Raw genomic sequence first — 16,344 nt, 5'->3', positions numbered from 1 at the left:
GGGGCTGAAAAAAAGTAAAGATCAAAGAACACGTATAGGATTGTACCTTTCATCTCAAAAGTCAGAATCGCAGGAACCAAAAATAGTAATTGTGGAATGAGGAGAGACATGAAACAAAACTATACCCCTAATAAGAAATCGTAGAAATGAAAACCAACCAAGAGACACATATTTCGGGGTGTATTGGATTGAGATTTGAAAGAATTTTAATGGATTCTCCTTGGATAAAAAAATCCGTTGGTATTTTAATATTTTATATTTATTTCTACCTTTGTATGATTATGATTTCCCATATTGAATGCTTTCACTTTAAATTTGGGAAATCATGACCATACAAAGATGAAAATAAATATAACCGTTGGATCAACATAAACGATCTAACGGTGAGATTGACTGGGTGTCACATGAGTGTCACAACATCCTATCCCTATCTTAATTAGTCCTATAAACCTAAATATTGTTCTTATGATAAATAAATATACGGAAGCATTCATATGGTTCTAAACATCATTCAACAGAGCTCTCTCTATTTTATTCTCTCCGGTCATGTTTTCGATTGGAAATATTCTCTTAGTTCTTGAACTTTTCATACAGATCTTTATTTGTCGAAGTCTCGAAGCCCCGGAGCCATGCAGTTTATACACTTTTCCTAATCAAGTTAACTATATCCATCCTCGAGAACAGTTGATGTTGCTTTCAAGAAGGAAAACACAACAGATTCTAGTTGGATAGCTTGGGCCATCAACCCCACCTCAAAGGGTATGGTTGGTTCCCAAGCATTTGTGGCTGTTCTAACATCATATGGGACATTTAAAGCCTGTACCTCACCAATAACAAGTTATGTAACTCTCTTGCAACACGGTAATCTGAGTTTCCCTGTTCCTAATGTTTTAGCAATCTACATAAACAGCCACAAGATCATCTTTGCAAGTTTCCAAATTCCATCCAATGGGACTTTGGTGAATCATGTTTGGCAAGAAGGTTTTGCTTGGGATGATGGAACTTCAAAAGCACACTTCCTATCAGGACCTAATCTTCTGTCTTTTGCTACCCTGGATTTTACATCTGGGAATGTTTCAGAAACAGGTGTAGAAGTGAACTCCTCAAACACAACACTAAAAAACGTAAGAAACACTGACTAGCCAGACTAACTCTTTAATTTGAATTTATTTATATTTTTATTATCAATTTGAAACTTTGAATGGTATAGTATGCATGAATAACATTTTGATCTTTCAGGTTCATGGGATTTTGAGTTCTTTTAGTTGGGGATTTCTAATGCAGCTTGGGGTAATATTCGGTTACGTGAAAGAATGTGATTGTGGTTGTGGAGCATCTGCAGGCGTTTTGCATCGAGCATTTGTATCTCTAGCATTTTTTATCGGCTCTGGTGGCTTTGTTACTGGTTTGTATTTGGGAAATCATAATCATTCCGGAGTTCATAATGCTTCACACAGATTCATTGGGATCACTCCAATGTATCTGACACATGTTCAAATATTTGTTGCTAGATTCCTGAAGCCTGAAAATAATCACAAGTATAAAATATTTTGGAAAACTTTTCATTTTATAGTCGGCTATTCAATTTTGTTCCTAGCCATGCTGAACCTCGTCATCGCTTTTTCCATCCTCAACCTTGATTATGACGACAACAAAGCAAATTATTATGCTTTAATTATCTTCGTCAACGAGTTTGCTTTGTTTGCGGAGTTGGTTTTCCTTCTGGTTTTAATCCTTAATAGTATTGCAGATTTGCTTTGACCTGCATTGTTCTTATTATTTAAATTCAAAAGTTATACATTCCATTTTTTAACCCTTTAATATTAAATCAAGTGGCAGGTTATATTTTTACAAACTATTTTGTTTATGAACGGTCCTACGTTAATCACACAGTGTACGACCGGTCCTACATTAGTGTAATTGCAAAAAAAATTTGTAAACGGATACTGTCCCTTAAATTAATTATGCGAAACTCCAAGGATATATAAATGATAATTGATCGCTTTATTTAGGAATCAGGTAATTTAGTTACATAACTGTTTAAAATGAATTAATTTTATTGATTTACTTAATTTTTGTAGGCGGTTATACTTATTGGATTATCAGTTTTAAATTCAATATTTCTCACTTATTGTTAATTTTTTCTTCTCTACAATCTCACCGTCTCTCTTCAATCCACAGAAACGGAAATTCTACAATTGGATAACGCTGATTGTAAGGCCTACATGTGACTCTAAACGTTATTAATTTTTGATTTAATGAACAGGTGACATATGGCTAGGAGAGTAAATAGGTTAGGATAGGTTAGGTTTTGACTTAAATAGGTTATGTTTGTGTAAAAAACATTGGGTCTGACCTTGACTGTTAGCCTGTATAGACACCAAATTACAAGTCTCGCCTAACCTATATTTTTTAAATAAAAAAAAATCTTGATCTGGGCCTGTTAGCGTATTTAAGCCTATTAAACATTCAATAATTAAAAGAATAACTAATCTAATATTACTTTATTATTCAAAATTATTAAAATAATAATTTTATTTAAAATAAATAATATGATATAGGCGGACATGTAGCCTTATAGGCTCAACAAGTATAAAAAAGTCTATGACCTGCTTTCGAAATAGTTTTTTTTAAAAGCCTGTACATGTTCTATTTTATTATTTCTAATAGATCAAGTTTGGCTTAATATAGGCTAGGTCATAGGCTCGTGTAGGCCGGTCTAGCCCATTTATACCCTTACATATGGCTGGCAGTGTGTATGGAAAAAAAAAACTTTGTTGATAGGAACAAAATGTATTTCGGTGATTTTTACGTTTTGAAAGTATTCATCTTCGGCTATCGGCTGAGTTTATCTTGAGGAAAAAAAAACAATTTGACTAAATCAAAGAACGAGAAAGATATTTAAAATATATAAGAGTAAAGTATTTCTCCAGTCATTGGATATGACAATAACTTTCAAAACTACGTCGTTTTGAATTAATAAATGATGTTTTTGTAATTTTAGGGAATTAATGAATGATATTTTGATAAAATTCATATGATAAAAAAACAAATTTACAAAATATCCTTTTTATTTGAAAATGACGTAGTTTTGAGGATCACTAAAAATAACTTATCTCCAGTAATTAGAAAAATACTTTATCCGATAGATAATTGTAATTGATAGGTGCATTTATAATAAACGATAAGTTTGTTTTTTCAGAAGGACTGTAAAGTTGAAATTTTTTCGTAATCCGTCCATAAGAGTTGTATCTTATTTTTATCAGAGAGCTTATAAGAAAGAAAAAACGTTAAAGTTTCAAGAAGCTTTGTGCCATTTAAAATGACAAATACTTTTTTCATATTATCATATAATTATTTTGGAATTTTTGAAGATCAAAAAAATTTCCACGTTATGGATAAATGATAACATCACTAATTCAATTTATTTATATGAAAATATGAATTTCCGATATTTAATTTTGTTCTTGTACCATGAACCCAAAAGTGAAAAAACACAAATTAATCGATGAATGGTTACATTTCTTCATATGGAATCTCCACCGAGAAACGCAGGGTTTAAGCACAATTTTCTAGTTCAATATTCGATCGATTGACAATTACCCCACCGTCTCTACGAGAAATCATTTGTCCATTTGTGCTTTCTACCAGGCACCCCAATAATAATAATAATAATAATAATAATAAAGTTGTAAGCATTATACCGTGACTGTATATAAGTTATTTATATTTACTCCTAAAACGATATCATTTTAGGTCGAGAAATTAAAAAATTATAATAAGAAAGACTATTATAACTATGAAATAAATTATAATTATAAAAATATTTTGATTCCGTCCCAAAACGACGTCATTTTAAGCTCAATATAAAAAACTTATCTACATTGACTGCAGAAAAAGTGAACCCTGATAATAATAATAATAATAATATATAGCAAATTATCAATGACGGAACTAGTTGAAAAGAAAAAAAAAATTTGGTGACCATTACGCAAACCAACTCACACTATATATTTCATCGTGTATCAAACTTGCAGTATCAATCATTTCAATGCTAAACACCGATGCTTTTCAAGATGTGCATGTGTGTGTGAGAGAGAATTCTATCCCTGAAGCCAAGTAGCTCTATTGCTACCCTCGACTCCAAGAACACCAAAGCTGGTCTCATGATCTTCCCACCAGTGTTAAAGAGCTGCTCAGCTAATGACACTATAACTAGATTATTTGCGCGTACAATCAGTCAAAGTGTTATTGACCCATATAAAGGCTCATAGATTGACAGGTCCAACAAGGGGTAATCCAAGTTTTAAATCAAGTATAATTATGAATAAATATCCATTAAGGATACTAATCTTAATACGACAGCATGACAGACAAGTCTGGGCCCTCATTAGAGGTATTAGAGGCACATATCATACTACCCACAGGCAATCCCTACAAATAAGAGGTAAACCCTAAAGGTGCGGTACACTCTCTCTTTTACTGTTATATTGTCACTGTACGCACGCACACCCCCCTTTGGCAAAGCCGTTATTTGTTTACTGTGCACAGTGATCTGCAGATCCTGATTCCTGACTTGCTCAAAACGCGTTCGCCGCAATTTTGCGGCGAATGGAGGATATTGAGAATCGTAACAACCTCCAGCGGCAAGAAGATTTCCAGAGAATGCATGAAGAAAATGTCAGGAGAATGCAGTATTTGAAGCAACGTTTGATGGGGATGACAGGGCCGGAAGCAAGAGAGATCCAAGGCCGAGATGATAATGGCTGTAATGGGGATCACAACCCGGGTCATCAAAATTGGGTTACTGAGGTAGAAAACCAAGGAAGGCCCAATCCTGGGATTACATCGGGTCTGAATCCAAGAAATAATGGAAGGCCCAATCTTGTGACTACATTGGGTCCGAACCCAGGAAACAATAGAATGAATAACTAGAATGCCAATGCGCAGACTTTGATCCAGAGTACTTCAGCAGGAGCAAATGCACAGAGAAATCGGGATGGTACGCATCCTAACCAAAATACCCAACCAGCCAGAGTACGCGTGGAACCCGGTGGTTACAGGAGAAAATACAGTAGGGGAAATACAATAACATCCCCTTCATTGGTGAGATAATGAATGCTCTTTTCCCAGAGGATTTCGATTCGGTACACTTGCCAAAATATGATGGAAGCCAGGATCCGCAGGTCCATATAAATGCATTCGACACCGACATGTATATCTGAGGAATTGATGAACCCATCATATCCCGGATATTTGCTATAACTTTGACTGGGGCTGCGCAGGCATGGTTCTCAGCCCTGTCTGCTAACTCTACCGGCTCTTTCGAGGAATTCAGAGAGAAATTTATGTTGAATTTTGCAATAAGCAAAAAACACCCAAAGCCCGAGTTCTCACTTGGAAATATACGACAACAACCCGGAGAAACCCTCCAGAGGTATCTCAATCGGTTTAAAGATGCGGCTCTGCAAGTGCCCAGTTTGCAGGAAAATGTTCATGTCCACCTCATTGTGGCCGGCCTGGATGGATCGTCTAGATTGGTCAAATCAGTTTATAAGATCCTGTGAGGACATTGGAGGAATTCAGGACCCTTTCGAAGAAATACATGGAACTCTAACATATGGAGATAACAAATGCGCAAGCCGAGAAGAGTAAAAAGGCGAGTCCTAGAAGGGGGAGCCCGGCCCCAAGAGAAAAGGAACGACCCGGCAATAAAAAGAAAGACTCCAGGGGGAATCTCGGATGATAGAGACCGGGTTGGAAGGTATGAAAAATACACACCGTTGAATGCCTCACGCTCTCAAATTTGGAGGGAGGTGGCAATGACGGAGATGAAAAAAGCAAATAGACCCCGACCCATATTTGACAAAGGAGGCTTGGACAAGTCCAAATATTGTGCCTTCCATGATGGACCGGGGCATACCACTAATCAATGCTGGGATCTCAGGGATACGGTGGAAAAATTTGTAAAAAGGAAATTATGTCAATACATTATTAAGACTCAAGGCTCCAAAAACAATAAGAGGAAGCCCAGAAACAGAAAGAGAAGCAAGAGTCTAGTGCCTGAAAAGAAAAAAGAAAGAGGATAGAAACCAAAGAGACGACTCCAACAATGACGAACTCCATGAAGCCGAATTCGATTGCAATGTGATCAGTGGAGCCCTCGGAGGAGGGGAGATACAGTAAGTGCCAGACGAAAGTATCTGAAAGAAGTATTTTTGATTAGAGATCGTTCCAAATTCAAGGAGGATCCCAGTAAACCAGATCCCCGTCTACTTTACTTCACAAATGAAGATATGCAAGGTGTTTTGCTAGGGCACATTGACGGGCTGGTCATCACTGGAACCCTGGTAAATTGGGCCAGAAAGGAAACATGTCTTAAAAGAGCATGTGAAGGAGTTACTAGATATCGGGTTCATTCGTGAAGTTCAATATACTACCTGGCTTGCCAACGTCGTTATGGTAAAAAAGCCTAACGGAAAATAGAGGGTCTGCACGGATTACACAGACCTAAATAAAGTATGTCTGAAGGACTCTTACCTTATGCCCAACATAGACCAGCTAGTGGATAACTCGACTGGATTCCAACTGCTATCTTTCATGGATGCTTGTTCTGGTTATAACCAGATCCCAATGTACCCAGAGAACCAAGAAAAAATGGCCTTTATTACTGAAAGGGCAAACTACTGCTACAACGTGATGCCCTTTGGGCTCAAAAATTCTGGGGCTAGATACCAAAGAATGACAAATAAAGTGTTCAAGGATCAACTCGAAAAAAACATTGAAGTATACATAGATGACATGATTGTTAAGTCATTTGATGTGACAAATCATGTCTGGGATCTGGACCAGACATTTCAAAAACTCAGGGAATATCGTATTCGTCTGAACCCGGTAAAATGTGAATTTGGAGTCCCGACATGGAAATTCCTGGGTTTTATGTTAACCCATAGAGAAATTGAAGCAAATCCCGACAAATACAGAGCAATACTGGATATGAAAGTTCCTCATAGCAAGAAGGAGGTTCAGCAACTGACCGGTAGGCTGACTGCTTTAACCCGGTTCCTACCCAAGTCGGCCGAGAATGCTCTCCCATTCTTCAAGTTGTTAAGAAAAGAAGTTGCGCAAGGCTGGAACCCGGAATGTCAATCAGCGTTCGATAAAATAAAGAAGTGTTTAGCCGCCCCACCAGTACTGTCTAAGCCAGAACCAGGGGATATCCTGATCCTATATTTGGCTATTGGAGAAGAGGCCATAAGTATTGTTCTGGTCAAAGAAACAAGTAAAGGCCAGGAGCAGATTTACTTTAGCAAGGTCCCAAATTGAGATATCAGAAGTTGAAAAAAGTGGTTTTGCCTTTCTTGTTACGGCAAGGAGGCTACGACCATATTTTCAAGGACATCAGATTGTGGTCTGAACTAATCAACCCATACGACAGGTCTTGCACAAGTCGAATCTGGCGGGGAGAAAGACCAATAGGGTAATAGAGCTATCTGAGTACGAAATAATATATGAAAGCCAGCAAGCCATTAACTCACAAGCTTTGGCCAGATTCATAGTGGAGCTCACCCCGGTTAACACGGGAATTCAAGAAGCAGAAGATGTTTGGAAGGTCCATGTAGATGGATCCTCCAACGAAAAAGGAAGTGGAGCCAGAATCATACTTGAAAGTCCGGAAGGGGTGTCAATAGAGCACTCCCTGAACCTTGGCTTCCCGACTTCAAACAACCAAGCGAAATATGAAGCCCTAATAGCCGAATTGATGCAGGCTAAAGATCATGGGGCCAAGAAGGTTCAAATCTTCAGTGATTCCCAACTGGTAACTTTTCATATCGAAGGGAAGTATAAGGCTAAAGGACCTCTGCTAATTAAATATCTCAACAAGGTCAAAGAAGTTATGGCCGGGTTCGAACAGGTAATAGTCACTCATATCCCTCGAGGGGAGAATAACAAAGCTGACATCTTGTCCAAGTTGGCAAGTACCAAGAACTCGGGAAACCACAGGATTGTGGTCCAACAAAGTATAGCCGAACCGAGCTGTGTCATGATTGTCACTTCAGCAAATGATTGGAGGCAGCCAATAGTGGCTTATCTCGAAAGAGGGATATTGCTAGAAGACCCACTAGAGTCTAGGAAGTTGGTCCAAGATGCGACGCAGTATATATTGTAGCTGAGATACATGAAGGAATCAATGGCCAACACATGGGGGCTAAGGTGTTGGCTAGAAAGGTCCTTCGAGCTGGGTATTACTAGTCAACGATGGAAGCTGACTCCAAGGAGCATGTTAGAAAATGCGAGAGTTGTCAAAAACATGCTAAGTTAATTCTTTCACCCCTAGAGGAGTCAAAGTATATCTCGGCTCCATGGCCCTTTTTCAAATGGGGAATGGACCTGCTGGGACCCTTAAAGGCGGCTGAGGGACAGCTGAAATGGCTAATTATAATAAGTATCCCGTAAAAGTGCATATAGATGAAGTATCCCGAAAAATTATAATAAGTATGAGAATATTCCTAAAATAATATATAGGATTAGGATGTCAAGTTTCAAGTCAAAATAATAAGAACTGGCGTCATAATGATATCGGCTACGTAAAAGCGCGTACCGGCAAAGTGCGTACAGATGAAGTATCCCGAAAAATTATAATAAGTATGAAAATATTCCCAAAATAATATATAGGACTAGGATGTCAAGTGTCAAGTCAAAATAATGAGAACTGGCGTCATAATTGATATCGGCTACGTAAAAGCGCATACCGGCAAAGTGCTGGGAAAAATAAAATAAAAATATGATAAATCTTAGAAGAATGACTAGGTCCAGAATTCAAAGTTTGGGGTTAAAATGATAAGCTTAGCTATTAGTGCTAATACAGTGTGTTTAAACTTAAATGAACTATAAATAGAGTATTACACAGAACCCTAGGATGATTCTATCAGCTCTACGTGCCTCCATTTGCTGAAACTCTAACCAGCCACCTTGCCACCTTTTCCCCTCTCCATTGAGCCATCAATAGGCCACCTTTTCTCTTGGTTTCTTCACAAAAACTCCATGTGTGAGTGTACTCAAGCCATGGAAAGTTGAAAAGGGTGCATTTCTGAGTTTAAGTGTTAGTTTGAGTGAGGGTTGGGGGCTGACTACTTGGTGTGAGTTGTGGGAACCATTTCATGAGATGTTGATGCTCTAAGAAGTGAACTTGGTGAAGAAAGGACCCATCTTGTTGTTATTTTCGTGGTCCCTTGCAGGCTGAACCTTTGGAGCTGACTTGAGAGCTCCAAGAGCACTTGTGGTTCTATTTTGAAGCCTTTGGGTAAGCACCATCACCTTTGATCATGAGTTTCCTTGTTAATAGAAGAGTCTTGGCATGTAAAATGGTGGGATTAATTAGTTGGCATGATCACTGACCTAAATAGGTATAAAAATACATGCTTGGACGTTAATATGTGTTAAAAACACAACCTTGGATGGATATCTTCGCGAAAATACAGAACTGCATTCTGTTGCGAAATATCCAGATATGATATCCGGATAATGATATCCGGATATGGGGTTTTGGATATCTGGATATGGATATCCGGATATTGCCCCGACAAATATCCGGATATTTTGGGGATTTTAAGACAGTGACTGTTCTGTCCATACAAAACTGTATTTTGGGTTTGTGGACCCATGATTGGTTAAGTTGGACCTCTGTAATAATTAATCTAAGTCAGAATCAATTGGATTAAGGGCTTGTGGCTTTGTGAGAAAACTAATGGCATGAAACGTAAAAGGAAACGTTGTCGTTATGTCATGAAGTATTAGATTATGAATGTTGATATGTTTGCTGGTCTAAACAGATTGTGATTGAGTTGTGTGTGGACCTTGGGCTATTGTGGACTCTTGAGTTTGGACTGTTAGCTTGCAAGGTAAGCTTTCATGTACTCGGATTGATCTGTTGCTTGTTCCATCGACCTCCATGGGAGGGTGGTTTATATGCATGTATGCTTTTATGAAAGATGAATTATGAATTGATATATGCTTGAGATATGTTAATTTAACTGTTGATGTAATGTATGAAAGTGATGTTGACTACTTACACGATCAGACTGCGACTCTGGTGTGTAAGGCATAAAACTGCGACTCTTATGTTTAGATAGGTCATAGACGTGCATAATCCCTATCCTGTTCCCTGGCCAGTCGAACCGCATTTGCATACATCACATGATTAATGAGTTTAAGTCTTTGGCTTGTTGAGCAAGAGCTATATTGTCATGATTTAAATGCCTTAATATGAACATGCATTGAAATTACTATTTTTGAACTTATATTATACTTGTAAGTGAGCTTGGGGCGGAAGAGTCCTTGAGGACCCCTTGTCTTACTGAGATTGTTTTTAGAGATCTCACCCCACGTTTTGGGCACATTCTCAGGTACAGGTACCTCATGGGTTGAGTCCTCGGGCGGAAGGAGGCTGAAGCTTAGTTGATTATAAATGTTGACTGTTGATATGCTGACATGCTTAGTTAATGTTTATGCTTTTATATGGTTTATTGAGCTGAGACTCTGTTGGGTTTTGTTGCCTTATTTGGTGAGCATGGGAGTTGTCCATGACACATTGATTTATGCTTTGTTTATTTAGACTCATTATGTATAATGAATCAGGATGTTTGTCCGGACTACGTGTTGTAGATCCGTGACTAGAAACACATTTATATATGAGGTATTCAGTTAGTTATTTATTTGCAATTTACATACAGGCGATGTTTTAAAAAAGGATTGATTAATCAACTTGATTAATAATAATTACGTTATAATTGAAAAGAAAAAGTTAGTTCTGCATTCTAATTAAGCAGCGCTTAATACGATGATATGATAACAAACCGGGTATACACGGGGTGTTACAGAAACCCTATTCAGGCTCACCTACAGATGTGAAGCGATGATCCCGGTAGAAATAGGGGAGCCTTCTTGGAGAAGAATGAATGCTATCAAGCGAAATGAAGAGGAGAATAGCAAGCTACTGGGACCCAAGTTAGACCTCGTTGACAAAGCCAGAATCACGGCACATTGCCAGGATATGACGACTAAGTGACTGATAGCAGCAAGATACAATAGAAAGGTGAGACCAAGGGCATGTGAGAAAAATGGCTTGGTACTCAGAAGGGCAGATATCGGCAACAATGCCAGATATAGAAAGCTAGCTGCAAACTGGGAAGGCCCTTACCGAGTTAAAGGAAAGCTCAGAAAAGGAGCCTATGTCTTGGAAACTACTGAAGGCAAGGCAATCAAGAGGACCTGGAATGCGGATAAACTAAAAATGTATTACAGTTAAATCTGGGATCCACACTCTGAATATTTGAAGTATTTTCAATTTATTTAAAGTTTTTTCAATTTATTTAAAGTATTTTCAATTTCTAGGCGAATTATTTTCCTTTTTTAGGGATCGGCTAAAGTCGAATATAGCGGCAAATTCATGTAATCGACAAATTTGATATCAATAAATGAGGAGTTTTTCTTTTTGAAACTTATCCTTATTGAATTATGATGCATCAACACAAAATTCTGAGGTGCAAGTGCAATTTGTCATGCTGACTCTAATCAAGTCGAAATGCTCCTCACTTAGGTCGAAAGACCCAATGGGACATATGACAATATTGTATTTACCTTGGAGGGAACCGGGTTACAAAGCCCAGGTTGCGATGAAAGGCGGCAACGATCACCTTCATCAATGATGACTTAACGAAACGTTAAGTCAAAATAAACATGCGTAATGGAGAATGACAAAAAACGAAATCCGTATGATATGCTTTGACCTCGGCTAGGTCAATATACACGAACTCGTGAAACGTACATCCGAGTTACAAAAATAAACGTATATTCGAGTTGTAAAAATAACCCATCTTGGATGGGGAAAAACTCGAATAAGGTTTGAAATACTTAGAAAATTAAGTTACAAACCTAGATAACAAAGATGCAAAATTTTTATCGAAATCAAGAAAATGCTAAGTCCCTAGAAGTATTAAGAAATACTAGGACTCCGAGCAACGGAGCGAACTGATAAATCTCTAATGCTTAGAAAAGGCGTCTAAGTTATCAAGGAGGGATGAGATGTAAAAAGGCAGTATAAAGCTAAATCATCCAAAAGCATGAAGAAAACAAAGAATTTGACAAACATTAAGAAGAGAAAATCGGAATACAACCGGCAATATTCACAACCAAAGCAAAAGGGGCTCAAAAGCCCCAGAAAAATAAGATTACAAATTAAACCGGCATCCCGGCCCTTCAGTCAACAGGGGTAGTATAATGACCCTCACATTTATTATGGATTTAATATTGAAGGATAATTACAAAGAAAAAGAAATAAAGTCACTTTTGGTGAAAAATGAGTTAAAATGACAGTTAAGAGGTAAAAAATGCGGATAAATAAAGTTATCTAAAAGTGAAAGTAAAAATAGAAACGTGACTAGAAAAATATTCTAGTCTATTGGTTAAAGTTTGGTAATGAATGGAGGTGTGTAGATAGATGAGCTTATACCCGCTAGTATAATGAATTTATATAAGTGACTCAAGGGAGTCACTGTTCCCTTCTCTTTACGGACGCGAGACAGAGAGAACGAAGGAAAGAAAATGAAAATGGAGATTTTGATTAAAATTCTTCCAAAATTCATAACTTGAGCTAGAGACCTCCAAATCACTCCGTTCCAAAGCCAAACCTGTGAGAAATTTCGAGAGGAATCTATTGGTACCAGTATTTCTGAGTGGGGTTCACTGTAGAGAGAGATCTTCTCCCCCAAAGAATTCGAATTTCATGGAAAATATGGGTTTTGATGGAGCTTGAAGCCATGGGAGCTTGAAGCAAGCTTCTCCCTTCATTCTAGGTAAGTTCATGTTAGAAATCTTTGTTTTCTTTGAGTTTTGAGAAAGATTGAATATAGGTTTTCATTTTAAAAATTTGGATTGATTGAGCATGTTAGAGCTTAATTCAGGTTTAGCTCATGTTGAGAAAAGTGTTTAGATGAGAATTTTAACGGTGAAAATGTATTTTGGAAAATTAAAAATACCGTATTTTTGAATAGTGTCGTATACGTGAATAGTAACGCATACATGAATAGTATTGTAGAGATGAACAGTGTCGTATATATCAATTAACGAATCTTGGATTAGAGGTGTGTGATAAGCTTGAATTTGATGGAGTAAAGCATTGAAATCATGAAGTTGGCATGATTTCCTTTATGTGCCTCTTAGCCATTTTCAAAGGAAGTATGTGCTATGAGTTACTGTTTTACAAAGCGAGCATACTTTTATGCGTGGAATGATATTCTAAGGTGTATGGACCTTCGCTTTGGTGAAATAAAAAAGAAAATAAGGTAGCTCCTTTGTATGGCCTTAAAATGAGTTTTGGCCATTTTCAAATGAGGTATATGTTCGGAGATATTGTTTCGCAAAGTGAGGATACTTATATGCGTAAAATAATTTATATAGGTGGCTAAGCTTGGGTTTAGGCACTAGACAAAGAGAAATCTTATAGCTCCTTTGTAATGGGCATTCGGCCTTAAATTGGGAAAAATAGGCTTTTAGGTGCTAAGAGGAGTAATGAGTGTTCTAAAGGCCTTTTGGGACTATCCTAAGACTAAGTGAATATATGGAATTTTGTGGGGATTTGTTGAACAAAGAACCACTCACTCATGACTTAATATGATTAAGTAAAAAGAAAATAAACAATAAAGTGTGTGTCTTGTATATTTACATGGCATTATATCATTTTATTGAGTTTTATGTTGAATTCCTTCTCTAGGTGTACCTAGGGACTGTGAACGTTTGGATTCTCGTGGAGTATGATAAGTAGCTTGTTCTTCAAGTAAGCAGATTGTAAAGCTCAAAGAGGTAAGCTCTATGTTTATGGGGTTCGCTCCTACTCTGTGTTCCGCCATAGTGTACGGACTGTGGTCAGGTTGTATGATATGTATGAGATACATGATATAGATGCATTCATATAGAGCTATATGATAATATGATATGTTTTGTTTTGATGTATTTACTTTGATATGTGTTAATATGATATGTTTTGTTATGATATGACTTCTGTAATATGATTTCTGTAACAATATCTGGCCATTGATTGTATAGTACCCGGATGTTCGCTTTGGGGTCCTCCCTCGGGACTGATGGTGTACGCCTCTGATATGTTCTGGTTCCGCTTTGGGGTCCTCCCTCGGGAACACGTGCGTTGATTTCCGCTTGGGGTCCTCCCTTGGGAATGACTGCGTACGCCTCTGATATGTTCTGGTTCCGCTTTGGGGTCCTCCCTCGGGAACACGTGCGTTGATTTCCGCTTGGGGTCCTCCCTTGGGAATGACTGCGTACGCCTCTGATATGTTCTGGTTCCGCTTGGGGTCCTCCCTTGGGAACACGTGCGTTGATTTCCGCTTGGGGTACTTTCTTGGGAATATCTGCGTACGTTTCTGATAAGATATGTGTATATGTTTTGTTTAGTTATGATATTTGATTTTATGACATGTTTTATGGGATATGTATGATGATTTTGTAAATGATATTTGTTACGTACGTTGATTTCCGCTTGGGGTCATCCCTTGGGAACGATTGCGTACATCTTTGATATAACACGTTTTGTTCTGATGTGAGTATTGTGATGATTTTTGTAAAAGATATTTGTTACGTGTGTTGATTTTCGCTTGGGGTCATCCCTTGGGAATGACCGCGTTTGTCTTTGATAAGATATGTATATATGCTTTGTTCAGTTATGATAATTGCTTATATGATGTTTTGTATATTATGTATCTGACTGTCATGCAGGAAGTGAGCCCAGGGTATGGAGGGTTTTCCATAAACCTGGAGTTTACTAGAGATTCGTCTCTAACCCCGTTTGGGGATATGATTTCAGGAACACAGTTAATTGAAGAGCCTCATGGGACAAGGACACTAACCGTGGCTAGAGGTACTAGTATGAGGATGTGGAGTTCTGGGTGGTCGGATGCTACTATTTGTTTTAGACGTATTTTTGGAAAAGATGTATTGTTGCATAGTGTTCATATTCGATACATGTACATTTATGTATTCAGGCATGATGATATGACTATGTAGTATTCAGTTATGTTATGTATTGGATTGCATGCTATTAGATTTGTGGCACAGAGCCAAGTTCAGCATGCGCCCATAGATGGGTATCTGAGTATGTTTGCATGACTGGTACTTCTGGAAATATATATTGTTTAAACTGTCTATCAGGAACTCTTGAGTGTGGGATTGGAAAATCCCCAGTTGTCCGATTTACAGAGGTTACTCTGTCCGATTTTCGTCTCCGTAAAATAAGAATTAAATTAGAAGAAGTATGCAATGTGATATGTCATGTGAAAAAGGATTAAAGAAAAAGAAAAAGTTAGTTCGTATTTTCGTAAGTAAGTCTTCCGCTGTTTCTGTTTGTATCATATGTATGTTAATTGAACCGGCTCGAGACGGGGATGTTACATTTATGGTATCAGAGCAGTTGCTCTAGGGAGTTACATGATATATAGCGTAATATATTTGAAGTTGGAAGTTCTTGAGTGTTTTCTTGCAGTGCTGTATAATGCATGTGTGATCACTGAGTGTGAGCGTAGCTAACTCATTCCTTAGTGTAATATATGCAGAGATATGGTTCCTCCAAGGAGAACTCGTAGAACTTTTAATAATCATGATCCACCACCGGATCATGTTGTAGCGATTTTGGCTGCACTACAGCAGACTTGGACTGCAACTAGGCAGAAAGAGCTTGAATTAATAATGAAGCATTCGATTTGACTGTGATAAGGATGAAATTTCGAATTTTCGTCAGAGAAGGAAATTGAATTTACAATCGACTTGTTACCTGGCGTGGGGCCTATCTCTCTTGCCCCATACCGGATGTCACCTCTGGAATTATCTGAATTGAAGAAGCAGATCGAAGACTTGTCTAGTAAGAATTTTATCAGACAGAGTGTATCTCCGTGGAGAGTCCCGGTGATCTTTGTTAAGAAGAAGGACGAGTCTATAAGATTGTGTACAGATTACCGGCAGTGGAACAAGGTTACTGTCAAGAATAAGTATCCTTTGCCGCGTATAGACGATTTGTTGGATCAGTTGCGTGGTGCGACTATATTTTCTAAGATTGATCTTCGGTCCGGGTATCATCAAATCCGGATAAAGTCAGATGATGTTCCGAAGACAGCTTTCAGGTCCTGATATGGGCACTACGAGTACCTGGTTATTCCTTTTGGGCTTACGAATGCACCAGCCGTTTTTATGAGTTATATGAATCGGATCTTTAAAGCCTATCTGGATCAATTTGTGGTTGTCTTTATTGATGACATACTGATATATTCAAGGTGCAAA

General features: G+C 37.9%; 1 protein-coding gene and 1 long non-coding RNA gene across 2 annotated transcripts; both read left to right on the top strand.

Annotated features, from left to right (window-relative positions):
- The first annotated feature begins 761 nt into the window (after window positions 1–761).
- Window positions 762–1,761, top strand: LOC133318256 (cytochrome b561 and DOMON domain-containing protein At5g47530-like). Its single transcript, XM_061520250.1, has 2 exons — window positions 762–1,124; window positions 1,240–1,761. Exons 1-2 carry the CDS (start codon window positions 762–764, stop codon window positions 1,759–1,761), a joined length of 885 nt encoding a protein of 294 aa, XP_061376234.1.
- Window positions 1,762–12,579: 10,818 nt separating this feature from the next.
- LOC133318255 (uncharacterized) lies at window positions 12,580–15,137 on the top strand. Its single transcript, XR_009752451.1, has 3 exons — window positions 12,580–12,854; window positions 13,772–13,860; window positions 14,879–15,137. It is a non-coding gene; the product is annotated as an uncharacterized LOC133318255 (long non-coding RNA).
- Window positions 15,138–16,344: the final 1,207 nt, after the last annotated feature.

Source organism: Gastrolobium bilobum, unplaced genomic scaffold, assembly GCF_033153095.1.
Source record: "Gastrolobium bilobum isolate Gb01-03AN ecotype WA unplaced genomic scaffold, APGP_CSIRO_Gbil_v1 utg168625, whole genome shotgun sequence".
In the NCBI taxonomy this organism is placed as follows: Eukaryota; Viridiplantae; Streptophyta; class Magnoliopsida; order Fabales; family Fabaceae; genus Gastrolobium; species Gastrolobium bilobum.
The sequence above is the reverse complement of the archived record's forward strand: the minus strand, read 5'-3'. Positions and strand labels throughout refer to the sequence as shown.